The sequence below is a fragment of the Andrena cerasifolii genome, chromosome 9 (assembly GCF_050908995.1).
Source record: "Andrena cerasifolii isolate SP2316 chromosome 9, iyAndCera1_principal, whole genome shotgun sequence".
Lineage (NCBI taxonomy): Eukaryota > Metazoa > Arthropoda > Insecta > Hymenoptera > Andrenidae > Andrena > Andrena cerasifolii.
Genome location: NC_135126.1, coordinates 9163790 through 9186869, shown reverse-complemented (window position 1 = coordinate 9186869; position 23080 = coordinate 9163790). Strand labels below are relative to the sequence as shown.

General features: G+C 51.5%; 1 protein-coding gene across 5 annotated transcripts in view; it reads left to right on the top strand.

Moving 5' to 3' along the window:
• The window catches only part of LOC143373402 (uncharacterized), a 155891-nt gene that overhangs the window by 116485 nt on the left and 16326 nt on the right, over nucleotides 1–23080 (top strand). For 3 of the 5 annotated variants that reach the window (XM_076820633.1, XM_076820635.1, XM_076820634.1), the window contains exon 2: nucleotides 21738–22156. In XM_076820633.1, coding sequence (XP_076676748.1) covers nucleotides 21743–22156 — 414 coding nt within the window. In that variant the 5' untranslated portion in view covers nucleotides 21738–21742. Of the gene's footprint in view, nucleotides 1–8497; nucleotides 9757–21737; nucleotides 22157–23080 lie in introns of those variants that run through there. The other 2 variants (XM_076820632.1, XM_076820631.1) reach the window with 2 other exon arrangements.

Genomic DNA, 23080 nt, shown 5'->3' with positions numbered 1-23080 from the left:
AAATTCATAAGCGAGACGGAGCAGAGGATCGAGGGAGCGGTCGACCGTTTCCCAAGGGCCTCGTTGAAATGCTCCGAATAAAACGTGGACGTTGGTTCGTCGGGTCAAGGAAATCCGTTATCTGCCCGCCAGCAGAACTAGCCTGTCGTCTGTAGTCCTTTAGGGATACATGGCCGGCCAGGAGCGTTGCAATATTCCGCGTTAAGAGCGTGCAAGGGGCTTTATCTAAAAACGATAGACCGTTTATTAGCGCGCAAGGGCAGGTTCCCGGTTGCCGAGGTTATCGTTAGAGGCCGGCGTGTCCCACGTTTAGCCCGCTCTGATCATACTCTTTTTGTTCTACCTAAACGAACCATATTCCTATCTATTGGACCTTGATGATACCTCACGTCGAGCCGGTTATCTGCGATTTCCGCGCGCGTCTACCTGCATATTACGCCCTCGCAGCTGGGGAATGCACGTCCATGCACCTGCGAGTGCACAGGCTTACTCACATCGCGAGCATTCGTTTCTCTCTCCCCTTGCGCTGTCCTCTTTCTTCTCCGCTTTCGTCTCCGTTTTTCCCCGCCCTCGAGCTCAGTGTTCCTCTGGCAGCTAGCACTGTGTAGCTCGCCACGGCAAATTAGAAACTTGGCCAAAGTCAAGGCCGCAGGACAGGATAGAATCCTCCGCGAGCAAAAACCACGGCTACGACACTGCGGTTTCAAGTAGCGTAATTTGTCCTCCGGACAAACATGCGGCCTCGCTGGGTGCCTCTCGGTGCCATTAGCGAGCGCTAGATATCGAAATCACTGGAACCGTACCGCGGTATACTCGCCGCGGCGTCCCACATACTAATCATCGATCAATTTTAATAAACAAACACCTGTCCGCCATGTGACACGAACACCTACTTTCGATCCACCGCAATGTTAGGCGACCGGTTTACCTTTTGCTTCGTGGACGGTGCGCAAAAAGAGCCACCGGTATCTCCGAGTTGATGGGCGCGCGATCAAAACAGATTTTGCGCGGCAAGTTTGGTGGATCAGCGTGGACGGTGATGTTTTGTTGAAAGCCGCACGGAAGGCGACAGACAAGCAGCTTTTGCGGCTGGGTCTAAGCTGCGGCCAGCTCGTTATCGCATCCGCAAACACCCTCGCGAGCACCCCGTATCCGGCCCCCGCGATTTACGATCCACCGCGTTTATGATGATAGCCGTGTCCTTCGCAGTAGCGATTGATATAATTGCTTCCCCGGAAGGAGAGCGATCCGCTCCCAAGTAGCCTCACTTACGCAATCTGCCTGCCGACGATCCTCTCTCACGGTGTTTTTGGCGTGCCCGACCGTGACCAGGAACTGATATCTGCGTCGAAAATAGGGCTGCAACGAACGCGTCTCGATAAGATTACCGAAAGCAGTCGTGACTGGCAGATTTCGCAATTCGAATCGGAAACACTGGAGATTTCATTCTGCTTGACAGGATTATGCCAAAGGTATCGCGATGAAGAAGTATTCCTGTTATTTTCCAGTCGATAGGAAGAAATTAATGAATCGATAGGGTGTAAGGTTCAAGTGGAGGCGCGCTCGGATATTCTCCAAAATTAATTTGATCGGTGTGGCGCATAGGAATTCGAGCGTGATCGATAGACGCGACGGTCGAAGTCAAGCTACCTACTTGTTCCTCGAAACTTACTCAGGGAAATCGTTCAAACCCTTTCAACGATTTCCCGTGACAGTGAGGCCCGCTTATCGAGCAATCCCATCGCGTTACGTGTGCCGCACGTACACGTGTCTCCCAGCTTTCGTGACTGACGCGTTGCAACTTCTTGGAACGGAGCTGTTCCAGTGCGATCGCTTAGGGCGCGCGCCCGGTTCCGGGAATTACAAAATCGTAGATATTAGTTGTACGTGTTCCCTTACTTGCACCGACCAGCCTCTTTAAATCGTGGATTCGCGCGAGTAAACCTGCGCGGCCTATCGAGACCTATCCTCCCGTGCCTCGCTTTCCCCAACCTCCCTCGCGGTTATCAGCGATAAGGGGGAGCGTATTTGTCGGCGGACAGTCGGTCGACGCGAGTGCACTTGCTCGTAAAAAGTGGCGGGGACAGGAAGGGAAGGTGTAATTAGAGTACGGTGCACGCGACGATTACGTCTTCGCAGACCTGTGACTTTGCTTTCCCCGATCAGGATCCCTGATAAGTGCCGTTGCCGACGATTTCGACGACGGCGGTTACGCCCGCGAGGTTCGTTCCTCTTTGAAGCGCCCGGGGCGACCGATGTCTCGACAACGGAAACAGAAATGAGTTTATTGCCGTTTGCTCAAGATATGCAACGCGACGGGGTTCGATCGATCGCTCTCTGATTTCCGCGGGGCATTATTTCGCCCGCGAATCCTCGATAAACAACGACGTCACGCCGATACGTAGGTACGCGATTATTTGCCACGATACCGGCGATAAAATCGAGCCTCGCGGGTGGGGTGACCGGAGGCGCTGGCGTTAGACGCGCCAGCGAGCCCGCGAGACGTACATGCCCACAGTTTTCCGGCTATTGTTATTCACGGACACTATTTTTTCGCGCTCCTATCCGCTATCAGCGTCCTTGTCCGAGGCGTGAGGTCGCCCGCTGGTGCGGGAAAGCGGCGCTCTAATAAATCCACGGCGAGCGACCCGTGGCCGGCATTTTCTCGGAACGAGCAATAAATCTGGTTCGATGAACCGCGGCGGGAAGGGTGAACGCACCGATGGCCCGATAAAAATGATAAGAAATGCAATTCGTAACATCGCCGTGATAAGTTGAGTCACCTTTCGGCTGTGACTCTCAACCGAGCCGTTTTTTTTGCCCGCTCACCTTGCTCCGGATTCTCCCGCGCTGAAACGTTTCGCTTGATAATTCAGTTTCCTCGGGAAATTTTATCGCGCGCGGCGCTGCGAGAGCGTTCGAATCCATTAGTAACCAAAGGAGTGCCTTGAACTCGCCGCGCTGCGGTGTATTTTCAACTGCACAGCCTTGTTGCATCAGAGCCTTTGTAAAACGCGTGCACCGTCCTTCCGAGACGAACTATAATATACATACCTTGCTCTACCTATATTGGAGCGATAGTCCAGTGAAATTAGGATCTGTCTTCGTAATAAATCCCACCAAGCTAAATTTTGGTAAGTGCCTTTATTTGGTCGTTTCAAACAACTGTTTTTCGCGAATATCTCGTTATCTAGCAGTTTCGCGATAAAAATAGTTATTATACAATTTATAGCCTAGGAAATTCTCTACAAAAAAGGTCGTATGAGTTTTTTCGTAGGACTAATGAGAACGTTAGCATCGTCTTGAGCGTGTTTCATACCAATAAACCTACTTTTGTTCTTTCTATTCGCTTTACACGTGCTATATCCATTGACGCTGACGTTCTCATCACTCCTACGAAAAAAACTCACACCACCTTTTTTGTAGAGAATTTCTTAGGCTATAAATTATATAATAACTATTTTTGTCGCAACGCTGCTAGATAACGAGATATTCGCGAAAAACTGTTGTTATTTTTCAACCCTCTGTAAAAATTTTAGCGGCGATTGGATCAATGGGGACTTTTGACATATTGTTTAAAACGATTAAATAAAGGCCCATACCAAAATTTAGCTTGCTGGGATTTATTCCGCAGATTGGGCAGATTTCCGTCTAATTGCACTGGACTATGACTTAGAATTCAGTGAACAGTTTGATTTTAGGTACTCCTTGTCATCTGGAGTACATCGCCATTTCTCTTTGCGATTAATCCCTGGTACGTTTCGCGCGAAGTGCCAGTGAGCGAAGTGAAAGAGGTGTCATTGAAGTTGCAAGAATTCCCAGCGATCAGCCTCGGGTATCTGATCTGCCGATAAGAAAAATTCTCGATCTAAGTCTGGCCGGGCACGGTTTTTCATGGCCTTGCGCGATTTCGCTGGCAGCTTTCATTCGTAACCTTGCGCCGCGGCCGGCCGATTGCTCCTCGGACGACTGCGTTTTTGCCGGACACCCAGTAGGAACGTCGTTTAATAACGCTGCTCTTGCCGTTAACCTCATAAAGGACGGCAACAGTGTATCCGTAAATGCTGCAACGGAGAAGAAACCCGTTCGGGCTTATTCACTCGTGTCGCGCGACATCAACAGAGATAACACTCCTCCCCGCCGCGATAATTGCCCCGATAATTAAGGCGCCTCGTTGATCTAAGCTGGGGCGAAACTTTGGGCACTTCTTCTTCCTCGGGGAAGTTGCTTTCGCTGTTATCGCACGTTTCTATCGATTTTCAAAACGCAGTCGAATGCACCGCCCTTATCAGACCCTTTCTGGGGTTCTGGAACCTCCGAAACGTTTCCCAAAGCAGCACCTTATATTAGAATAGTAGAATACTTTCACCCCGCGTTTCCTCAGACCAGAAAGAACAAGATGAAAGTACAAGATCGTCAGAGAGTTCCTCCGTATCGAACCCTTGACTGCGAGCCCACAAAGGTGAGCACCCTCGTCCTCCCCAGGGAATCGCCAGAAATCGACAAGAGATGATCCCCCAATTAACTCGCAGATCGTAGCTGGGTGCGTGTAATCCGCCGACAAGGGCGAGGAGATGATGGTGCGCGCTGGAGACAAAAGTGGCGCAGGTTCCTGGACCGGTGACCAGCGTGTGTCCGCCCACGCGAGGACGCTGGTCGTTCTAAAAATATACAATCCGGTCCGTGCATACGGTGCTACCGGTTTTAAATCTCGCCCGCTACCGGGGGACCGATTCAATACTTTCCGCGGAAATAAAACGAGCAGGCAGCCCAGCGACGGAAGAGGGAAGGAAACGATACGGGGGTGGCCGACCACTCGCGCTTCCGGGCCGCTAAACTCCGTGGATCGTTAACGTCGAACGCCGTTTTCGGGCAGTTGCGCGAGAACCTTGACGCGAATCACGGTTGCCGAGGCCCGTCCGTCGGTAGCAGGGTCGTTAAAACGACGTTGGCAGATGCTGCCGCTGTAATCCTGGCAACGATTATGATTCCTCTGTTCAGCCGTACGAATGGAAATATTCGAGCGACCCGGGGGTCGCGATTGGTGTTGCGGCGATTTCTTTTGGAGCTCTGTCGGAATTGAAGGGATTGTAATGGCACTGTAGAATGTTTGCACTGTGAAAATTGTTTGTCGAAGCTGTCGTGATGTATTGTCGTGATGTTCTGGTATCAGAGTTGGGAATATCAGTAGTATCTTGGCACCGCTAGATTTACAATTAATAAATTGGAGATAGTGACTTCGGATAAGGCGCGCATGGAAAGCATTGTATTTATGTTTATTGATGAAGTAATTCCGTAATGCCGATGAAATAAATATGTACCCAATAGCTATACCTAATTAAACCCGTATCATATTCTGATAAGATAAGATTAGCGCGTGCTTTCTTATAAGGAGCAGGGGGATCGAGGAGAGTTTAGTAGTGTTTCGAATACCCGAAGAGAAATTCCCTAAAAGGGAATCGTTGCCGACGATACCAAAGGAGATACATATTACCCGCATGACATAGTTTCATGTAAGTGTGTTTTAACATGTTTATCGAATGCACCGATAACGTATCGATTCTGTTTACGCCGAAGCGACGGACGCGGATGGTAGAGAGTATTCAGAGGGAGCCTACGCGGTTTCGATACCGGTCAGAGAGAAGCGGAGTGAGCCGAATGTGACATTGATCATTCGCGTCGCTTGCACATCCTCGGCGCATTAATCACTTAATAGCAGTTAAAATTAGCTATATTTTCCGAGGCGGTGTGGTGCAACTAAGCTCGGTGTTTGCCGTGTTGACTCGATCGATCATCGTTGAAATCGTCCAAGGAGAAAAGGAACGGGGATCGCCGCGGAACGGAACGAGAGCAGCTGCGTAGCGCAGGTAACTCGGTAGCCGTGGCTCGCCATTACCAGCTAATTAAGATCCCAATAAAATCTAATCGGCGCGCAGGCCATAAATCACGGTGCGCACGGACGTACGGACGGTTCGCGACGCGGAAAAGTAGTCGGAGCGGGCGGTTCGCGGGCAACGATCGACGTTCCGTTTCGCATCCAGTCAATTAATATCTTTCTACGTCCGCGCGGGCGAATTTGATTAACGGGGCAGCAGCCGATCGTTGCGTCTGCCCAGGCCCCGATGCACGCGTGAAATTGCCATTAAGCACATCGATCTGTCGATATCGATGTGCCATTCTCCGCCGGGATGGATCCGCGTGCTCACCTCGTCGACTCCAGTTTCTATCGTCCGCCACGGTAATGCCATCTCTCTGTAACGTCATCCTCGATACGCGGAGAGATTCACCTGGCCTTTAACTCCCCTCCACCACCCTTCCGCGCTCTCTCCCCCTCATCTGATATCCAGTGACAATGTCTCTCCTCGCCGTTCCCGCCATTAATCTATTCACCTCTCGCCTTGTCGTCAACCTGCCCCGGTGAATGCTGATAGCCCGGCTCAGGCCCGCTTGGTCGGGGCTCCGGCGACTCGCGCGGAATCGGTGCATCACGCCGCGGATGCACGCGTGCATTTCGCGCGTTCGCTGCTTTCGTGTGACTCTCTTTGTCTCGCGGCTATTTGCAAGTCGAATACGAGAGGGTGGCTGCTCGAATGATATTCAATTTTTTTCCGTCACGACGTTTGCGCGGTTCTGGACCTTCCTGTGCGAAGTAACAGAGTACCTACTGCTGCCGCGGTGCAACGTTTCGGAGTGCATCGTCAGCAGTGGTATAAGTTCGAGTACGTTTGGAGTTTCTTCGTGACGCTTTGCGAACGAGAAAGGAACTTTGTCGTAAGGGGCCGTCCTTAAATTACGTAAGAGTAATTTTAGCGATTTCGTACTCCCTCCCTCCCCAGTATAAGAATTCGTAAGATTTCATATTGCAACTCTCTCCTTAAGTAATATTTTTTACATTTAATTATTTCAGCTATTAAAATTCTGTTAAAGGTTTATATAATTCATTTAACTCGGTTTCGTGAGATTTAAACTAAATCTACTTTCCTGGAACATTAATGATAGAATTTGTATTTACTGAAAATTAGGTTGAAAAATATTACGTAAGACGCTACTTGACTCCCCTCTCCCTCTGTAAGAAACCGTAAGAAATTCGCGACCTCCTCCCAAAAAGCTTTACGTAATTTAAGGACCACCCCTAACAGCTGTACTGTTTAAAGAAATTCGCCTTAAACGTAGAACTCCCTCTCTCTCTCTCTCGTTTTCTTTCCCACTCTTAAGACAAAGGTGGAAATAGAGCGACGCGAGTATCGATAAGAAGACAATCAAAATATGCAATCGACTAAAGGTGCCCGATTAAAGTATTCCGTCACGCGGATTTTTTATCTTCCTTCGTCGCTATTTTTCAAATCTCATTATCCAGCCGCGGAGTAATATGCCGATACTTATTTATGTGATTGCATTGCACGGCCAGTAGCAGGCGGGTCGGAGCATCGTATGCATTGTGAATCAGCGCTCGCGGTAGGAGCACATTGTATATTCTTGTTCGTCTGCCTGTTCACCCATTCATTGGTCGCGTAAAAAATTGTCACTTACCCAAGTATCGCGATCCCATGAATATCTCGTTCCCATCGTTCCTCCCCCCTCCCCCCGCCCCGAATTAAGGCAGAATTAAACGCACCGCGCGTCTTCTTCGTTTCATTTATAAACTTATCGCATCGGTTGTCGCACTCTGATTGCCATCGAGCAAAAATTCGTCGCGAATATTGCGCCCCATTCGCGAAAGATGCACGACGCTCCCGAACCACCCGATCACGCCACGAACAGGAGCGAATAATTCCGCTTCCCGCGAAACTCCTCCAACTACCCCCCGGTGAAGGAGTCGCGCCAGCAGAAACTACGCAGTTACGCTCGGGTGTCGTTCGTCGTCGTGTCATACTCGCCTCTACGAACCCGCTTCTCGGAGCGCATACAAGCTCGGCGCTCGCTTGTGTGCGCTCCCTCTCACTCTCTCCCCTGTCGAGATCTCTTTGCTACATGCTACACGATTCGTTGTGCACGAGCAATTCGCGTCGAACGCTTGCGCAAAAGTCCTTCCATCCCAGAGTCGATCTTTCTTTTGTCTCCCGGGCGAGCGAAGAAATATAAAGATGCTGTTAAAAGAATATAGGAAAAGAGTGGGGAGCCCGCGCGAAACCCTTCCTGGTGCAACAGCTCCTCTCCACGCCGCTTCGGCATAGTTCTATTGGCGGGTCGGCCGCGGGGACACGGTGCCACCCGATTACAAAAGTTCTCATTTTCGTTCCATCTTTTTACCCCCCCCCCCCCCCCCCCCACTTGACCCTAACCGGTAAATTTACAACGCGCGGCAACGCGAGTACACAGGCTCGCGAGAACACACTCACGCGCGCTTCGCCTCCCCTTTCCTCCCCTCACCGCAGGCCCGTTTCTTTCCTCCCTTTCCGCCCTTCTTGACTCGTAGTTTTGAGGTGCGCGCGCATGGTTCGAGTTCCCCTACCACGCGGCAACCGGCCGCGCGACGCGGGCAGCGTGGGGGAAGTCGGTTGCCGCCGCGAGGCAGAACGTGCGGGCCGAGTGGCTGCGAAAGCAAAGCACAGAATCATTACCACGCCAGACCTCGAGGAGTGTAGACGTGTCTCTCGTTACCTAAGGCTCAGTCGAGTGTTCTCGCGTCACTTCACTTTCTCCCCCGTGCTCTTGGACACGCGTGTGATAGTCGCGGCGAAGAGGACAGTCGGAACCGCATACGTGCTTGTGTCGTTACGCACCTTCGAGCCGTGTACGTGCGGACTGACAGAGCTTGCGAAGGGGAAGAGAACAGTCGAAGACGCGCACAAGTAATCTTCGTTTCTTCCTTCTCGAGCCGGACCGAGGTCTGCTTTCGTGTTCTCTTCCCTCGCGTGTCGGACGACACTGGACTCGAGACCGCCTTTGCATAGAACATTCCCAGTGCATCCCGTGTGCCGTGCTTTTCCGCGAGGACGTTGAACTCCGCTGTGCCGCGGGACAGATCTGTCCAACTGTCATCGGTGGTTGCCAGTGGCGAGGCCATCGAGCGGGTCCGGCGTTACGTTCGGCAACGGACAGTCCCTCCGGTACTCAGCACCTATGGAAAGTGATCCATACGAGGATCCACCCTACAGGCGCTGCAGGCGACGCTATTGAAACACTCGTGTACAGAAAGCGAAAGAAACTCGCCCAGCAGCAGATCGAACGTTGGCCGGGCGCATCCTCGTCGTTGCTCATCTAGTTGGCGGGGTGTTCGGCGGGCCACGTGCGTTTTCCACCGACAATCGGCTGGCGGGCCGATAGCAGCTAGCTCTGGTAGCCAGGGCTACCACCGAACATTGAGCGTGCGCCGTCCGATTCCGGAAACTCCACGTGCGTGTGCCTCCAGGAAAATTCGGTCCGCGTTGATCCGGTGCGGGACGCGATCCTCTGACTCTTTCTCTCTCTCTCTCTCGATCACTCATCGCTCCGCTAGTCGACGAGCCACCACCCACTCCGGTGTAGAGAAACTCGAAAGTGGTTAGTGCTTGACCCACGGACAATTGGTTCGATTGCAGTGTCCTGCTGATTAGCGGCGCAGGGGCGGCAGCGGAAAGAAGAAATACCATAGCGATCCAGGCATCCAGGTGCGCACCTGCCACCACAGAGAAATGGCGATCCCGTTCGCACTGCCGTCCGAGGACGAGTCGGAGATCCAGGGCCAGCAGCTGGAGCAACTGATGCTCGACCTGTACGCAGCCCTGCAACAGGTCCTCAGGAGCAGGAACGCCCAGCAGCATCCGTCACGAAATCGTGAGTTGTGCGATTTTTTATGGCTGCTACTCGGCTGCCTCGGGGCAATCCTGCGTGTCCTTGCACGGCTGTCGAACCGCCCGTCGCGATGAACGACCTGGGCCCGTACGTCCGCTCGCTCCGTCAGCCTGAGGCTAACGCGTGCGAACGGAATCGGCCCAGGTCACGCTCGTCACGTGCGCTTCGAACCCCGACGCCGCACGCTTCTTCTCTATCCTTCCTTCTCAACCTGGCATGGTCCCGCTTGCACGTCGGGGGTAGATCCGTGCTCCTTTCACGATGGAAATTGGTCCTATCCAGGCGGCTTTCCAGAAAGGCGCGCGACCAGGAGGCGAGGGACGGTTTAGCCATCGCGGTTGCATGAGAACGACGACGACACCGTCCGCGACACGTTGCTTGCTCACCGCGGGGGCTGCTGGCTGTACAAAGGGGGCCAATGACCACCGTAGCCGTCGAAATAGATTAGTCACCCTTAGAACGAAGGAGTACCTCGAACTAACTTTTGTGATAGACTTCTGCGTAGTACGTACAGGATCGGCAGTTTGCTAATCCCCTGTCGGAGCCGCGCTTCGACGGGGAATGTAACTTTCGTCAGTGTCACATATCGAGGAAACACAGAACGGACACGTTCCTCTTTTTTTTTTTACCTTGTACACGTCTATTTATTTATTTATTTATTCATGTAATTTATTACACGCTTTGTTACTCTCTCTCCGTTTTTTGTACATTGTAACACCAACCCTCATGGGTTGCTCAATAAACTGTGAATACGTTGAAATTGGCCTGGTACCACGAATTGATTTCCAATCACTCGAGGGGCACGCGAGCCCCGAAGCGGGATGCGCGCACCCGCCGCGTGCGTGCCTGTATATCGACTAGAAGTGCAACACGTGGTTGTCGCGCGCAACAACGCGGACCACTTTAGAGCGTGCCTCGAATCCCGAATTTCACTTTCCAGGGGGGGATAGACACCTGGGGACGCGTTTCCACGCCGGGCATCGAACCTCCGTCGAGAAATTGTAAGTCCTCGGCACTGTGACGCTGGTTAAGCAGAAAAGAAGCCAGAGTCCCAGTCGCGGGCTTAAAAAAAATCGCTGCATCGAGACGCAGAAACCAGCGGAATGCTTGCTTTGTTTTAATTTGCACGGATACGCGCGGTCGCGCCACCCGAGACGTCGAATAGTCGCGAGATTCAGGTCGTTGGCATGCGATAGTCAGTTGCACGATTTTGCCGAAGATCCCGATACATTTGACGGCGGTCGTTGTCCCCCGTGAGTCAGCGCCGAAAAATTCCGGGTCCATTCGAGTGTTGCGAGATGCTCGAGCACCTTGTTTCGCGAACTCGCGTCATCTTGGACACGTAGCTTTTCGACGTGGCCGAACGAACCCGCGCCACTTGCGAAATATGCCTGTCACGTTTCTATTTACGCTACTTTTAAGCCGCTAATTAAATTTCCACCGTTCTTTGACACTTCATCCGCTGCGCGACTCGCTCGTCGTCTATCTTTATCGGAGATTCGAAATTAAATCGAGTAATGCAGAGCTGGACAAGCATAACAGCGGCGGATAAAGTGTTAAAATAATATCGATAATCGCATTCTCGGTATCTTGCTGTCTAGTGACTAACTCTTTCTTCTAATTTGTCTCATTTGCTGTCAGACTTTCTCACTGTAGAACTAAAAGTAGAATAGAATTGCTCTGAGTGGCATAACTGACGAGTGTCACCGACGAGCGTCATGTTTCGTGTACCTTAAATAAGATTCTCCCTTGAAAGTGACATCGATGCTGCGAAATTACTGCCTCGACACTTGCACGACGCTTAAGGCGACACGCTTTGGTAGTTGATGCATGCCCGTCAGTAATATTTATCGTTTAAGAATAACTCCAAACCTACCTGTGATTCCCTCAAACGATCTCCGTTCTCATGTTTCGCTAAAAGATTAGACACATTCGTCACTCCGATTTTCGTGGAGACGCGGAACCCTCGATATCTGAGAAGCGAAACCGCAAACGTCAAAGATCTCCCCTAACAATAAGACAGTTCCTAAGGGAGCTTTCTTAGACCAAAGGATTCGTCCGAGCCTACAAATATCGAGAGTTCCCTCGTTGCCACCTGCCGTTTAACTCCTGTCCGTCCCGAAAACCTGTCTGTCGACGGAACAAAAGCCGGGGAAGGCGACAGGAAAATCTGTGGCTGGACGGAGCCGCGGCGAAGGGAAACGCGTAAGTTGCGAGAGGCGTAAATTGCGGTAACTTATATTCGGGCGCATAATGAAACGCGGCTTTACGAGGGTGCAGCGAGCGAAAGGGGGCGAGTATAACAGATGTAGCGTGGGTGTAGAGCCGGGAGAGTATGGCAGACGATGTCCGGCCGTGACCCTGCACCGCTGCTCGGAGCCTCCTCCTTTACGGCGAAAGAGACGGCGGCGGTCGACTGGATCGACACGGAGAGTAGGAGAGGGCAGAGAGAAAACAGAGGTGAAGAGACAGAGAGAGAGAGAAAGAGATGTGGAAGACCGATGGTCAGGCACACCGGGGTAAAACGCGCCATAAAACGCGATGCCACGGGCCCGTTCCCCGAATCTCGGATGTCTGTCCCGGCCGGTTCGCGTCCACTAGAGATTGCCGTATCAACCGCAAAGTGTGTAACGACGACTGCTCGCTTCATGGCCGATACGGTGTCTGGCGGAGTCTAAAATGTCGCGGTCAGTTGATCTTGAGGAAAGTTGCGTTCGAGTTCGGTAGGAGATCCATAGAATCTACGAGGGCGAATAGTTTCCTTTTCAATCGAAACGTAGTTGATATAATACAGAGATCACAGAGTCGGAGCAGCTCGACGAATGTCACTCGAATCCGTGGATAAGAACGACACAGAGGAAACGTGACTTGATAACGCTCTGATTCCAATTCACCGCAAGATTCCACGGCAACGCGTAGCCGACAATGCTCTGATCTCGCCGACTGGAAGTGTCCCGAACGTTACCGCAAATCGCATCCTCGGAGAGTCTTACGCGACGCATCGCGAAGTACTTATTTTGCGAGCGGCGATACGTCACCGACGGTCACGATGCACGTCCGACGTGCTTCTGCATTTCGTCGAGCAGCGCGCTGACGGAACCACGAGTGCACCCCGATCGTCGGCGTAATAAACGGTCCCCGCGGGAGTTTCGGGGTGGTTCGTGTCATAAATCAAGCTTAGCGGACGGGAGCTTGCGAGAATGCTCATTACGAAGTTAAATTATGCGCCGAGATCCGCGGGTTCATTATTTTCCGAACGGAAATAGTTGGCGGGGCGCGTGTGTGAGGGTCAATAACCATAGTTTCGCCCGCCGCTGCGGTTTCGAGAGAGAAGATGCAGAATCTGGCGTGTAGCACGCCCGTTCTCCCATCGAATCGGGGGTGGTTATTTATAGAAACAGCTGTGGCCAGCCCCGTTCGAGTCTTCTCCCGTGACATTTGCAGAAAACTTCCCCCTCGTCATCGAGCTCGCGTAAACGCGACCACGGTAATAACGATTACGCGCGTTACCCGATAAAGTGGCGTCTCCTCTCCCTCTTCGCCACCGTCCGCAACTTCCGTTCCATCGTTCCTTTCGACGCTCTTCGCCCTCGTCGACGAGACAACCCGTCACTGCGATTCGATCGGCGAGGATGATCCCCTTTCCCACGACCCGAGGCTCGGAAATGCGAATCGAGCTCCCTGCTCGCGATCGCTCTAATCGGACTCGTTTAATTTCTCGGTAAGAGAAAGATCGAGTGTCGTTCGTAAAACGATAGCCACCCCGGCAGTGAACTTCGTATTATGTTACTTTGTCGCGGAACCGCGGGGCCTCGTATCGACGCGCCGAATTTCGGAGTAACCGCGCTACCCTTCCCCAATGGGAATTTGGCAGTCCTCCGTTTCTTTATCGCCCTCGATTAATTTCTACCGCGTCTCTGGGCGCATTCTGCAGGTCGTTCCACCGAAATTTCGCTCTCGGATATTTCTCAGAGGAGCCAGCGAAGCCTGTAAAATATCGTGAAAGGGTTCATCCCGCGTAAATACGTAAAATGAAATCGGTTCGCGGGGGCGTGAACTCGGGTTGCAGCTCGCGAGGGCGAGCTCGCGCTCGATCTGCACGCTCGATAAAATCCCGATGACGAGCCGCGATAAACGAACTACTCCGGCCCCGCGACGATTGGAGGGAAGGGTTGGAGTAGATAAAATCTGCCGAATTTCATGCACGGCCGTAGACGGCGCGTGTCTGAGCCGCCCGCAGGAGAATACGCTCGGGAGGAGCGTAAAAACGACGCGACGTGCTCGTTTTGATGAAACGCGATTCGGGACCTCGGTGAGGTTTCGATTGAAAATCCGGAAAAATACGCTGGAGCCTCGCGAGTTTCAGAAACGAGGTGGTTGGCGGATAAATAGCGTTCAGATGCGCGGACTGCATTCTGAACCATGCTCGAGGCGAAATGTTAAAATGATAATGACGGTGTTGTTTACGTCCTCTGCCGTCGACGTGACTCGAAAACATCAGCATCTCCAACAACATCCCCGTGGTCGAAATCCACCGGAGCGACGAGGGGACCGTGAGCCCGCGTTCCGCGCGGAAATCGCGAACCTTGTAAAACCAGTTCTTTGTTTCTCTCGGCGGGCAGCGCGATTTCTCGCCTCGCGAAATGTATCGATAACTCTCGCCTGGGCCCGGCAGAACCGCCCGGGGGACGGGATACGAGAAGATAGAGCGATATGCAGCGGGAAGGATGGCGAAAAATTCCCGCGCTGGACTTTCGCGTGTCACGAATCGCGACTCTGGTGCACACGTGCGCGAACGGCCGGTTGGGATCGCCGCCTCCCCGAGGAATCGAGCCCGAGCAGCTTCGTGGAATCGATTTCCGTTCTCTTCTCGCGCCGCGATACCGGGGGACCAATTATTAGCCTCGGCCGAGGAAAAACGAGAGGAAGGAGGAGTAGGCGCGCAACGTGCGCGTAATTATAATCGCGGAATAACGGTGGCAAGACGTGACCGACTTGCGGGGCCCGGCTTGTAAAAGGTAACGACCAGACCCGCCGGCTAACGATGTAATCAGCGATGTGTAGTTTCTACGCGATTACGCCGCTAACGGAAGCCGTGCGTCGGCTTGTCGCTCGATGCTAAACAGAGCCGTTGGATGAGTTGCTCCCCGACTGGATTTCAGCGCGTCGAATCGATCATCGAAGCCTAGCCGGCTGATCATTCGCCTCCGGGCTTGGCTCCAAGTTGGCGAAAATCTTCAGACACCCTCTGGGGTCTTGGGTGTTAAATGGAAATCCTTTGTGTCAGCAGATTCGTCGCTGGTATAATACCCTTTCGTTTACGTTTCCTTAGCTAACACGCGGCTCGTGGTATTCGAAGTACAGAGCGAGGTTGGCTCCGATTCTTATTACTCGCGTGCCTGCAGTAGCTACTCGTCGGTTCATCAAATTGGAATTCCGTTTTGAAAGCACGGGGCCATTTCTCTTAGCAAATGAATCGAGCGTTTCCGCGGCGGAGAACTTTATTCCCGATGGAAAAGTACTTTCAGCCCGGCCGAGGGGCATTACAGTCGATCGGTTTTGATTCGCGATTAAATCTATCGTGAACGAAATCGCGAGTCACGTACTCCGTAGAGCGTAATCAATCGATCGGGCCCGACCGTCGCAACGTTTCCCCCGACATACCGACTTCTGCACCGCAGAATCCGATTTAACGCTGTATAGTCGCGAAGCGGTGGACAGAATTTATTGGGTAATCAGATAGTGGCCGTACGGTGGAAATCGATGGCCGGCTGTATCGTGGCGCAACCTTGCTCCGGCCCATTCTTTTTTTTTCTTTTTTTTTTTTTAACATTTTCCCCGTTGCCTGTATCGCGATAACGTATTTCTGCTCTCGAGCCCACGTTTCCGCGCGGGGCAATTACCGGCGAGACAATCGCCCGCGAGATTTCTGCGGCGCACAGTGGGACAAACTGCTCCTTTTTGTGTCAGAATCGTAGAACTTTTGGTAGGAATAAGATAGACGGGTGAATCTTTTTTTAGGTTAAAGCTAAGATGTTGCAGAATAAGGGAAAAATATTGAGAATGTATGACAAACAAGTGTTTTGACCTTAAAAATCTACGTCAAACTTGACATTTTCGAGAGAAAAATCGGTTTTTTCGTTATAACGTGTGGTTGAAGTTTTTTTTGACTTGTTATACATCATTTCTTACAGATTTTGACGTACTGAATTCGAATCTCTTCGCAGAATTTGTCTGGGCCTTCAGAATTATGATATGGATTTTTTTTTAAATTATTTTTACGCGGTTTTGTAGATGTAAGAAATTTATGTACCTTCTGTTTAAACTTCTTTCCAGGGAAAAGAAAATTCTGCATTATTTTCAAGGAGTGATTTCACCCCCAAAAGTTGCATTAAGGCACCAACAAAAGATAGGGTTGCATTACGGATAAAGTACTCTGCTTGCACTCCGAGTTTCATAATATTCTGAATTTCTGCATTCATAATTTTCTGCATTTTTCTTTGAATCCTGAAGACCTAGACAAATTCTGCGAACAGATTCGAATTCAGCGCATCAAAATCTATGCAAAATAATGTATAACAAGTCAAGAAAAAACTTCAACCACACGTTATAACAGAAAAACCAAAATTTTCTTCGAAAATGTCAAGTTTGACGTAGATTTTCAAGGTCAAAATTTGTTTGTCATAAATTCTCAATATTTTTCCCTTATTCTGTAACATCTAAGCTTTTAAAAAGATTCATCCCTCTATCCTATTCCAATCAAAAGCTCTACGATTTGGACACAAGAAGGAGCAGTTTGTCCCACTGCGCTACGGTGTGGGGATTGACTTCGGGCGAGGAAAGATCGTTCGTTTCGGAGCGGGGCGAAACGAACTGGAGTAGGTATCGATTGTCCTCGATGCGTTCCGGCGGACTGACATTTATACCGCGGCGCAAGGTTTTACGAGATTTCCGCGAAACGAGTGTCGAAAGTACCCGGTCCCGAGCGCGCAAAGTGAGACGCACGATCCTCCGCTTTTGTTCGGTGTTTACCGCGGCACTGCTTCGACCAGTGTAACAGAAACGATCGTCCTGGCTCTCTCGAGAGCGCAGCGTGCATTTACGACTTCTTCGGTTTCATCGGGCGGGCATGTAGAAACCAGCGATATCCTCCATAACCGTAGCGCACCAAACGGACTCGTGTACTTACGACGATCAAGTTGGACAGGTTACGGTCTCCCTGTCGCAACAGAGTTCTTTAATATCCATATCTTATTCGCGAATGCTAGAGGAAACAAAGATAACTCCGTTAGCATCGATCTATACAGACGAAAACTCTGCACGCTCCTTTAATCTTCTCTCGCGATGCAACGCAGCGCGTCAATGCGAGACTTGGTTCGCCATCTCCTGGACGAAGCCGCTCGATCGGTCAGCCGATCGAACGACGCAGTTCGGCCGCTCCGTGTCTCATTGTCCCGGAAAAGTGGCAGCATCACGACAAAAAGATCGGGTGCACTCGGCTGCGCCGCCGGGCGCAGCGCGTGACACCGCGAGAGAGCCGTGAGCGGCCGCGAGTGTTTACGCGCGCACGTGCATCGAGGTTTCATGAGCGTATTGCTCGTGTGTTGCTCCACGGCGGCCTTGGGAGAGGTTCTTTGTGCAGTTGAGCGTTCACTGCAGCTCACGTACGCTGTTGCACCTACGCACACGCGGGCAGAGGCTCGCGCCCGCGCTGCCCCGCGTCATCGGAGTTGACGTTACACATATACTGTAACAAGTTGCGTTGCACTTACGTACAAAGGGCGCTCCATGTGACTCACGTGCTCGCATATGCTGCCCGCGGTCGATCTGGCCCCACTTCTCGCCCTTTTCCTTCTCTGTCTTTCGGTCGGAACGCTCGTACACAATGTACATTGTCCTCTTCCCTCACCCGCTCCTTGTTCTCCCTCGAAATTTCCCTCTCGTTCGGCACCCCGTTCCTTTTTTCCTCCCTCGGCTTATGATTCTCGTTTTTTTTTTTCAATGTATCTCCTGTTTCGCCTCATCGAGAGACCATCCTTCCTTTTTTCATCGCCCCGCTGCGTACGACGTTCCGTACTCTTATATCTCTTGGAGTATTTTTTTCCTCGGGGCACGCATTCCTTTCCTCGACTCGCACATCGTGTCCCGTTCGAAGCGCTCCTCCTTCTCGGCCTTCTTTGTCTATCTTGGCCGCGGCGCGTCCCGTCCTCCTCCTTTTATTCTAAGCGCCTCGCTCTTTGTATACTGGTTCACCCCCTTTGCACTTGTTCCACGCCTTCTCTTTCCGAGCTCTTTTCGTTTTTAAGCCCCGCTCCCCTCACCCACACCAGTCCGTCCTCGTCTCTCCACGGTGGCGAGCCGTGAGTAAGTCTGCCCTGATGCACGCACGAGACCGCGAAGAGTGCATGCGGGTGTTGGCCACGTGCGCGCTGCACTTTTTGCTCGGGAACCGCGGCTTTTATGAGACGCGCGTGCCGCTCCGGCTTTATTCCCTTTTCGGCTGCACGTCACTGCGCGATACCTCGGTCCAGCGCAGAGCAAGCTTCAACGTTTAACCCGTGAATACTAAATACATACAGTTGCTCGCAAAATTCAGCGTGCACCTAGCGTTCGGAACGAAAATTGGCGGGAAAATGAATACAAACACGCATATTCAAAAATGTAAACACAGTATATATTTTATTCGTATATTTTACCAAATAATACGTAAAAAAAATATAAATAAAATGGACATAAACACAATATATATTTTATTCGTATATTTTACGTATTATTTGGTAAAATATACGAATAAAATATATATTCTGTTTTCATTTTTGAATATGTGTGCTTGTATTCAATTTTTCGTCAATTTCCATTACCAACCTAGGTGTACGCTCAATTTTGTGAGTAACTGCAGGTACCATTTTCAAGCACCGAGGGAACCCAGAAAGTCCTGGGCACGATGCTATGAAAAGGCAGAAGCAGTCACGCGGACGTCTGCGGAGATGAAGAATTCGCAAAACAGCCGTAGTAAATTGCCTCGGTGCGAGGAAAGGCAGCCCAGGAAATCCCCAGGAGAGAGCGGATTCGGATTGAAACAAATTGAATCCCAGCATAAATCAGAATTAGGCTGGCAATTTATCACCGATTAACGGGGGCTCGTAAATCACGGCAACCGCGACAGAATCCGCGCACGGTTTCATCGTCGGGCTCTCGCGGCGATAATTAGCGGGACCCGCGCGATTATTATATAAAACCGTTTTGGAGGAGGACCCGCTCTCACGGCGCTGTTTACTCTGTCGCGGAGGAGTGACATTTCGCGGAGGAAAATCGAGTGTAGAAAGCGCGAGCGTCGGCGGCTATCGCCGGGGCGTGCTGTTTTGCAAGCGGCGAAAAGTCGCGGAGTCGCGGCTGCGCGAACGGCCGCCGCGCCGAGAGAGAAGTGTCCCGGAGATCTGGCGATCCCATGCGCGGGGCTAATAGCGGCGAGTAGGCGACGATGTGAGCGCCCGATGCACGGCCGCATGCGCTCGAGTTGCACAAGTGAAAGAGCCTCGAGAGCGGCTCGCGTTGCCTCCGCGCGGCGGACGTTTACTCCGAAATGTCAAGGATGCAACCGCGTGCACTCGCGCGAGCCACCGAGCAGGCCCCGAGACAATGGCGGCCCCCGGGCATCGGGGGAATTGTTATTTTGTCACGCATCGCGGTCGATTCACCTGGACGACGCGCGGGAAAAATTCGCGGGTCTAAATGCTCGCGCCAGCCCACGGCCACGTGCTGTCGCAAGCGTGCTTCTTCCCAGATCCCGATTATCGATCGTCGATCGCTGCTTCTTGGAAAAGTTCGATTCTTTTTGAAAGTTAACGCCGGGTAGTATTCACTCGGTGACCTTATCGAAACGAGTATAGAATGGAGAGATCGGTGGGGGAGTTTAATATGTTTCGCGCTGCGGGAATCGGTGGGAGCGATATTTTTATCTGGCTGGAGGATACTTTGGTTCGATGGTGGAGCGAAATGGGGGAAGAAGCTGATAGCATGACTATGGAGGTTAATACGACTTCTTTTGTCGCCAGCTTAGAGATGACCTGAAGCTGAATAGCGTTCTTTATATTAGGTAACTTGAATTCTCAGCAGAATTCTGCAGTCAGAAGCTTAACAGCTGGAACAGCTAACACTTTTAATCCTCGGCAACGTAGGTACAGAGACAGATAACGAGGTTGGATGACGAGGCAGTGATACACGTGCGGTTATTCATACTTCTGCGCGATACGATTTAGTTTATTGCGAAGTAGGGCAAAGTAGCCGAATATGAGACCCATTTCTTAAAAACATCATAACTCTTGACTGACAACACTTTTATTAAATTTCGATACGCGTTTTAAAAGTAGAATATGCATTCTTTAGCATCCTACTGGAAAGTACTACAACAAAAATTCGGTTTCTTCGTAATAAAATAAAAACGAAAGTCATTCAAATACGCAAATAAAACAAATGGGTTCCTAATATGAGACCCAGATTGTTTTTTCCTGAAACTTAGTTTTTACAGTTTTTAACAGTATTTGTGAAAATCATTATACACTTACCACTTTAGAGGTATTTGTAATTTAATCGAACCAGTTCAAAAACTTTCTGCATTGTATTTCAGAAATATGTTCTTGCTCAAGACGCTCAATTAATTACAATGCCACTGTGCGGACAAAACAACTAATACACGGTTAGTTAGTAAAGAAATAGCATCGCTATGCATTCAAGAGTTCTGTATCGGAGATAAGCTGTGGTCTCACATTAGGAGAGGTCGCCAAATTCGGCTACTTTACCCCACCTATTACAAATCTACCGAGAATATTCTTACGTATACATTCGCTTTACATCTCGATGCGCGGGTCGTTAGAGTTCCCAAGAGGCTGCTTTCAAACTAGTTCCCGTTGGCCCTGAACCTGCCCTGGTCTCGCGGTTAATTACCGAACGCGACATTAACAGCCAGGCTCTTTCCCCTCGAATGCACTGCTGTTTACTGGATTTCGAGCGGAATTGCGCAGCGTTTGGCTGGCGCCGCGCCGACGTAAACCACGGGATGTCCGAGGGACGCGGGCAGCCTGCTTATCAGTCGCAAAATGCTTCTTCTGGGCTTAGTGATAAACGCGTGGAGCGCGCCCGCGTTCTCGAGATGCAGACATGCTGTCTGCTCCGGCTCGTTGATATCTCGCGCGTTTCCCGCCAGCGAGATATCGGGCGAGCCTCGGATAAGTCGCTCCGTTTCTGTGTTCTTCTTTCGACGGAACGCAGCCGGAGCGTATGACTCTGCCTCCGATCGGCTCTTCGGCTGACTCGCGAGCAGGGAACGCGTCACGTGTCGTGCGTGTCCGCTGGCAAGATTTACGCGCGTGTCGAAACCACGGAGCCGAAGGCTGTGCGTGGCTGGCTGTGCCTGTTGTAAATTTCGCGGACAATCATTAGCCAACAATGTCGTTCGTTGCCATTACAGGGCACTGGTCGCCTCGGCGTTGTTGTCTACCGCGGTGGCATTAAACCTTATACGCGGAACCGACCGTCCTAGCCTGTGCGTAGATCGTAGCATTTCCATTGTGTGACGCAACGCGCCGCGGTGCCGCGATTAATCGTCGATGCCAAGTCCAGATACGCTCAACCACCAATCGCTCGGATACGTATTTCGCCGATTGCGCGCGACTCGCGGTATCTCGCGTCCATCTGCTTTTAGCTGAGAGTCGAGAGTCGAGAGTCTTTCGAACGATTGCTTATTGAAGAGTAACTTGGTCGCAATGGACATTTAAGTTGAGTTTCGTTAGAGTGCCAGATCCTCCACAGATTCTCTCTCTCTCTCTCTCTCTCTCTCTCTCTCTCTCTTTCTCTCTCTCTCAACTACATTTCCCACAAGGTTTCCTTTTCGACTTGAATGATGTAACGAGACACCACTTTGATCCAGAACAGATATTTCAACTCCCGTTCGTTTTGTTTTCCAGATCGGATGCCACGACGAGCCGGCGACGGGTTTGGTGCCCGGGAGCACCCTCTGGTCCTGGTCGACTCTGACCTGTCTCGGCTCCCGCTGCCAGATCTGGTGCTGTCCGCCGTGGAGCAGCTCCCGGCCACGGCGCCCCAGGTGACCGTGTCGGCCCCGAGCAGCCCGACCAGGGACGCTGCCTTCCAGTTCCCTGAGTGCAGCAGCGAGGATGCACCGGTGCCTAGCCCGAGGCCGCGGCCTCGAAGACGCAGACTCGACTCCGAGGGTGGTGGCGCCATGAAGAAGGCACCCATCGCGGAGCCGACCTGCAACAGCTGCTGCGGCCACTTCGGCCAGGCCTTGAACGTGAGTCAGTGGGCGAGCATGGGCGCAAACCTGAGGACCATCGCCGACGACTTCCACGCGTCCCAAACCAAGGTCAGTGCACGGTTTTGTCGAACGGCTTCGAAGGAGTGGGACGACTCTGAGCGGTCGATGATCTTGTCAAGGCTGAGTGGTGGTCGGTGCCGGTACACTTTTGGTATTTTCACGAGTGGCTCTTTTCTATGGGGAGTATGAGTGATGATGATACGAGCGATGAGTTGCTTGATTCCCCGAGCCGCGCGGGGTATTTTCGTAACTTTACGGCTGCTGGAATAGCTTTGAGCGCAGAATTGTTATCAGGCGGGAGCGTGCACTGGATACGCGCCAGCGGCAGTTTTATCTTTCAATTTCCCGGGGAAGAGTAGCGTTATTTTGTTCACCAGCGTGACGCCAAGTGTTTACGAGGAGGAGAGTACAGGTGTAAGGTACGCGGCGTAAAAATAATTGCGTTGCGTACGCTTCACGCCTCTTGTCACGATTCCAGCCTCCCCCGCGATGCTTTTTATTCGTCGTAAAGCCACCCTTGCATCGCGGCCGTTATAAAACCCCCAGAAATACGCAGATGGCACGGCCGCCTCTGCGAAGCGGAATATTCAATTTCTCCGGCGCCAGCATGCTGTTAGTTTCTAAATTAATTTTACACCTGCATACCCGAAACGTCTAATTTCGCGTCGCCATATTTCCGCGACCCCTCGGGATACATTAACCTTTAAAAATTTCCCTACAAAACTCTCGCCGGAGCTCGTCCCGCCAACATCGTTCACCATAAAATGCTCGGGAATTTCGTACGCATAATAATACATTAATAACGCATGGCGAGCATAATAAAAATTCGATACGTTTATATCTAACACTACTCGAAGCCAATTCCAGAAAATCGATCTCCCCCGAAGAATACCCCCAGGTCGCGATATCCACGATTTAATGGTCCCACGAATGATTCAGTATCTCTCATTTCGCCGTGGTGTTCCGTGGCGC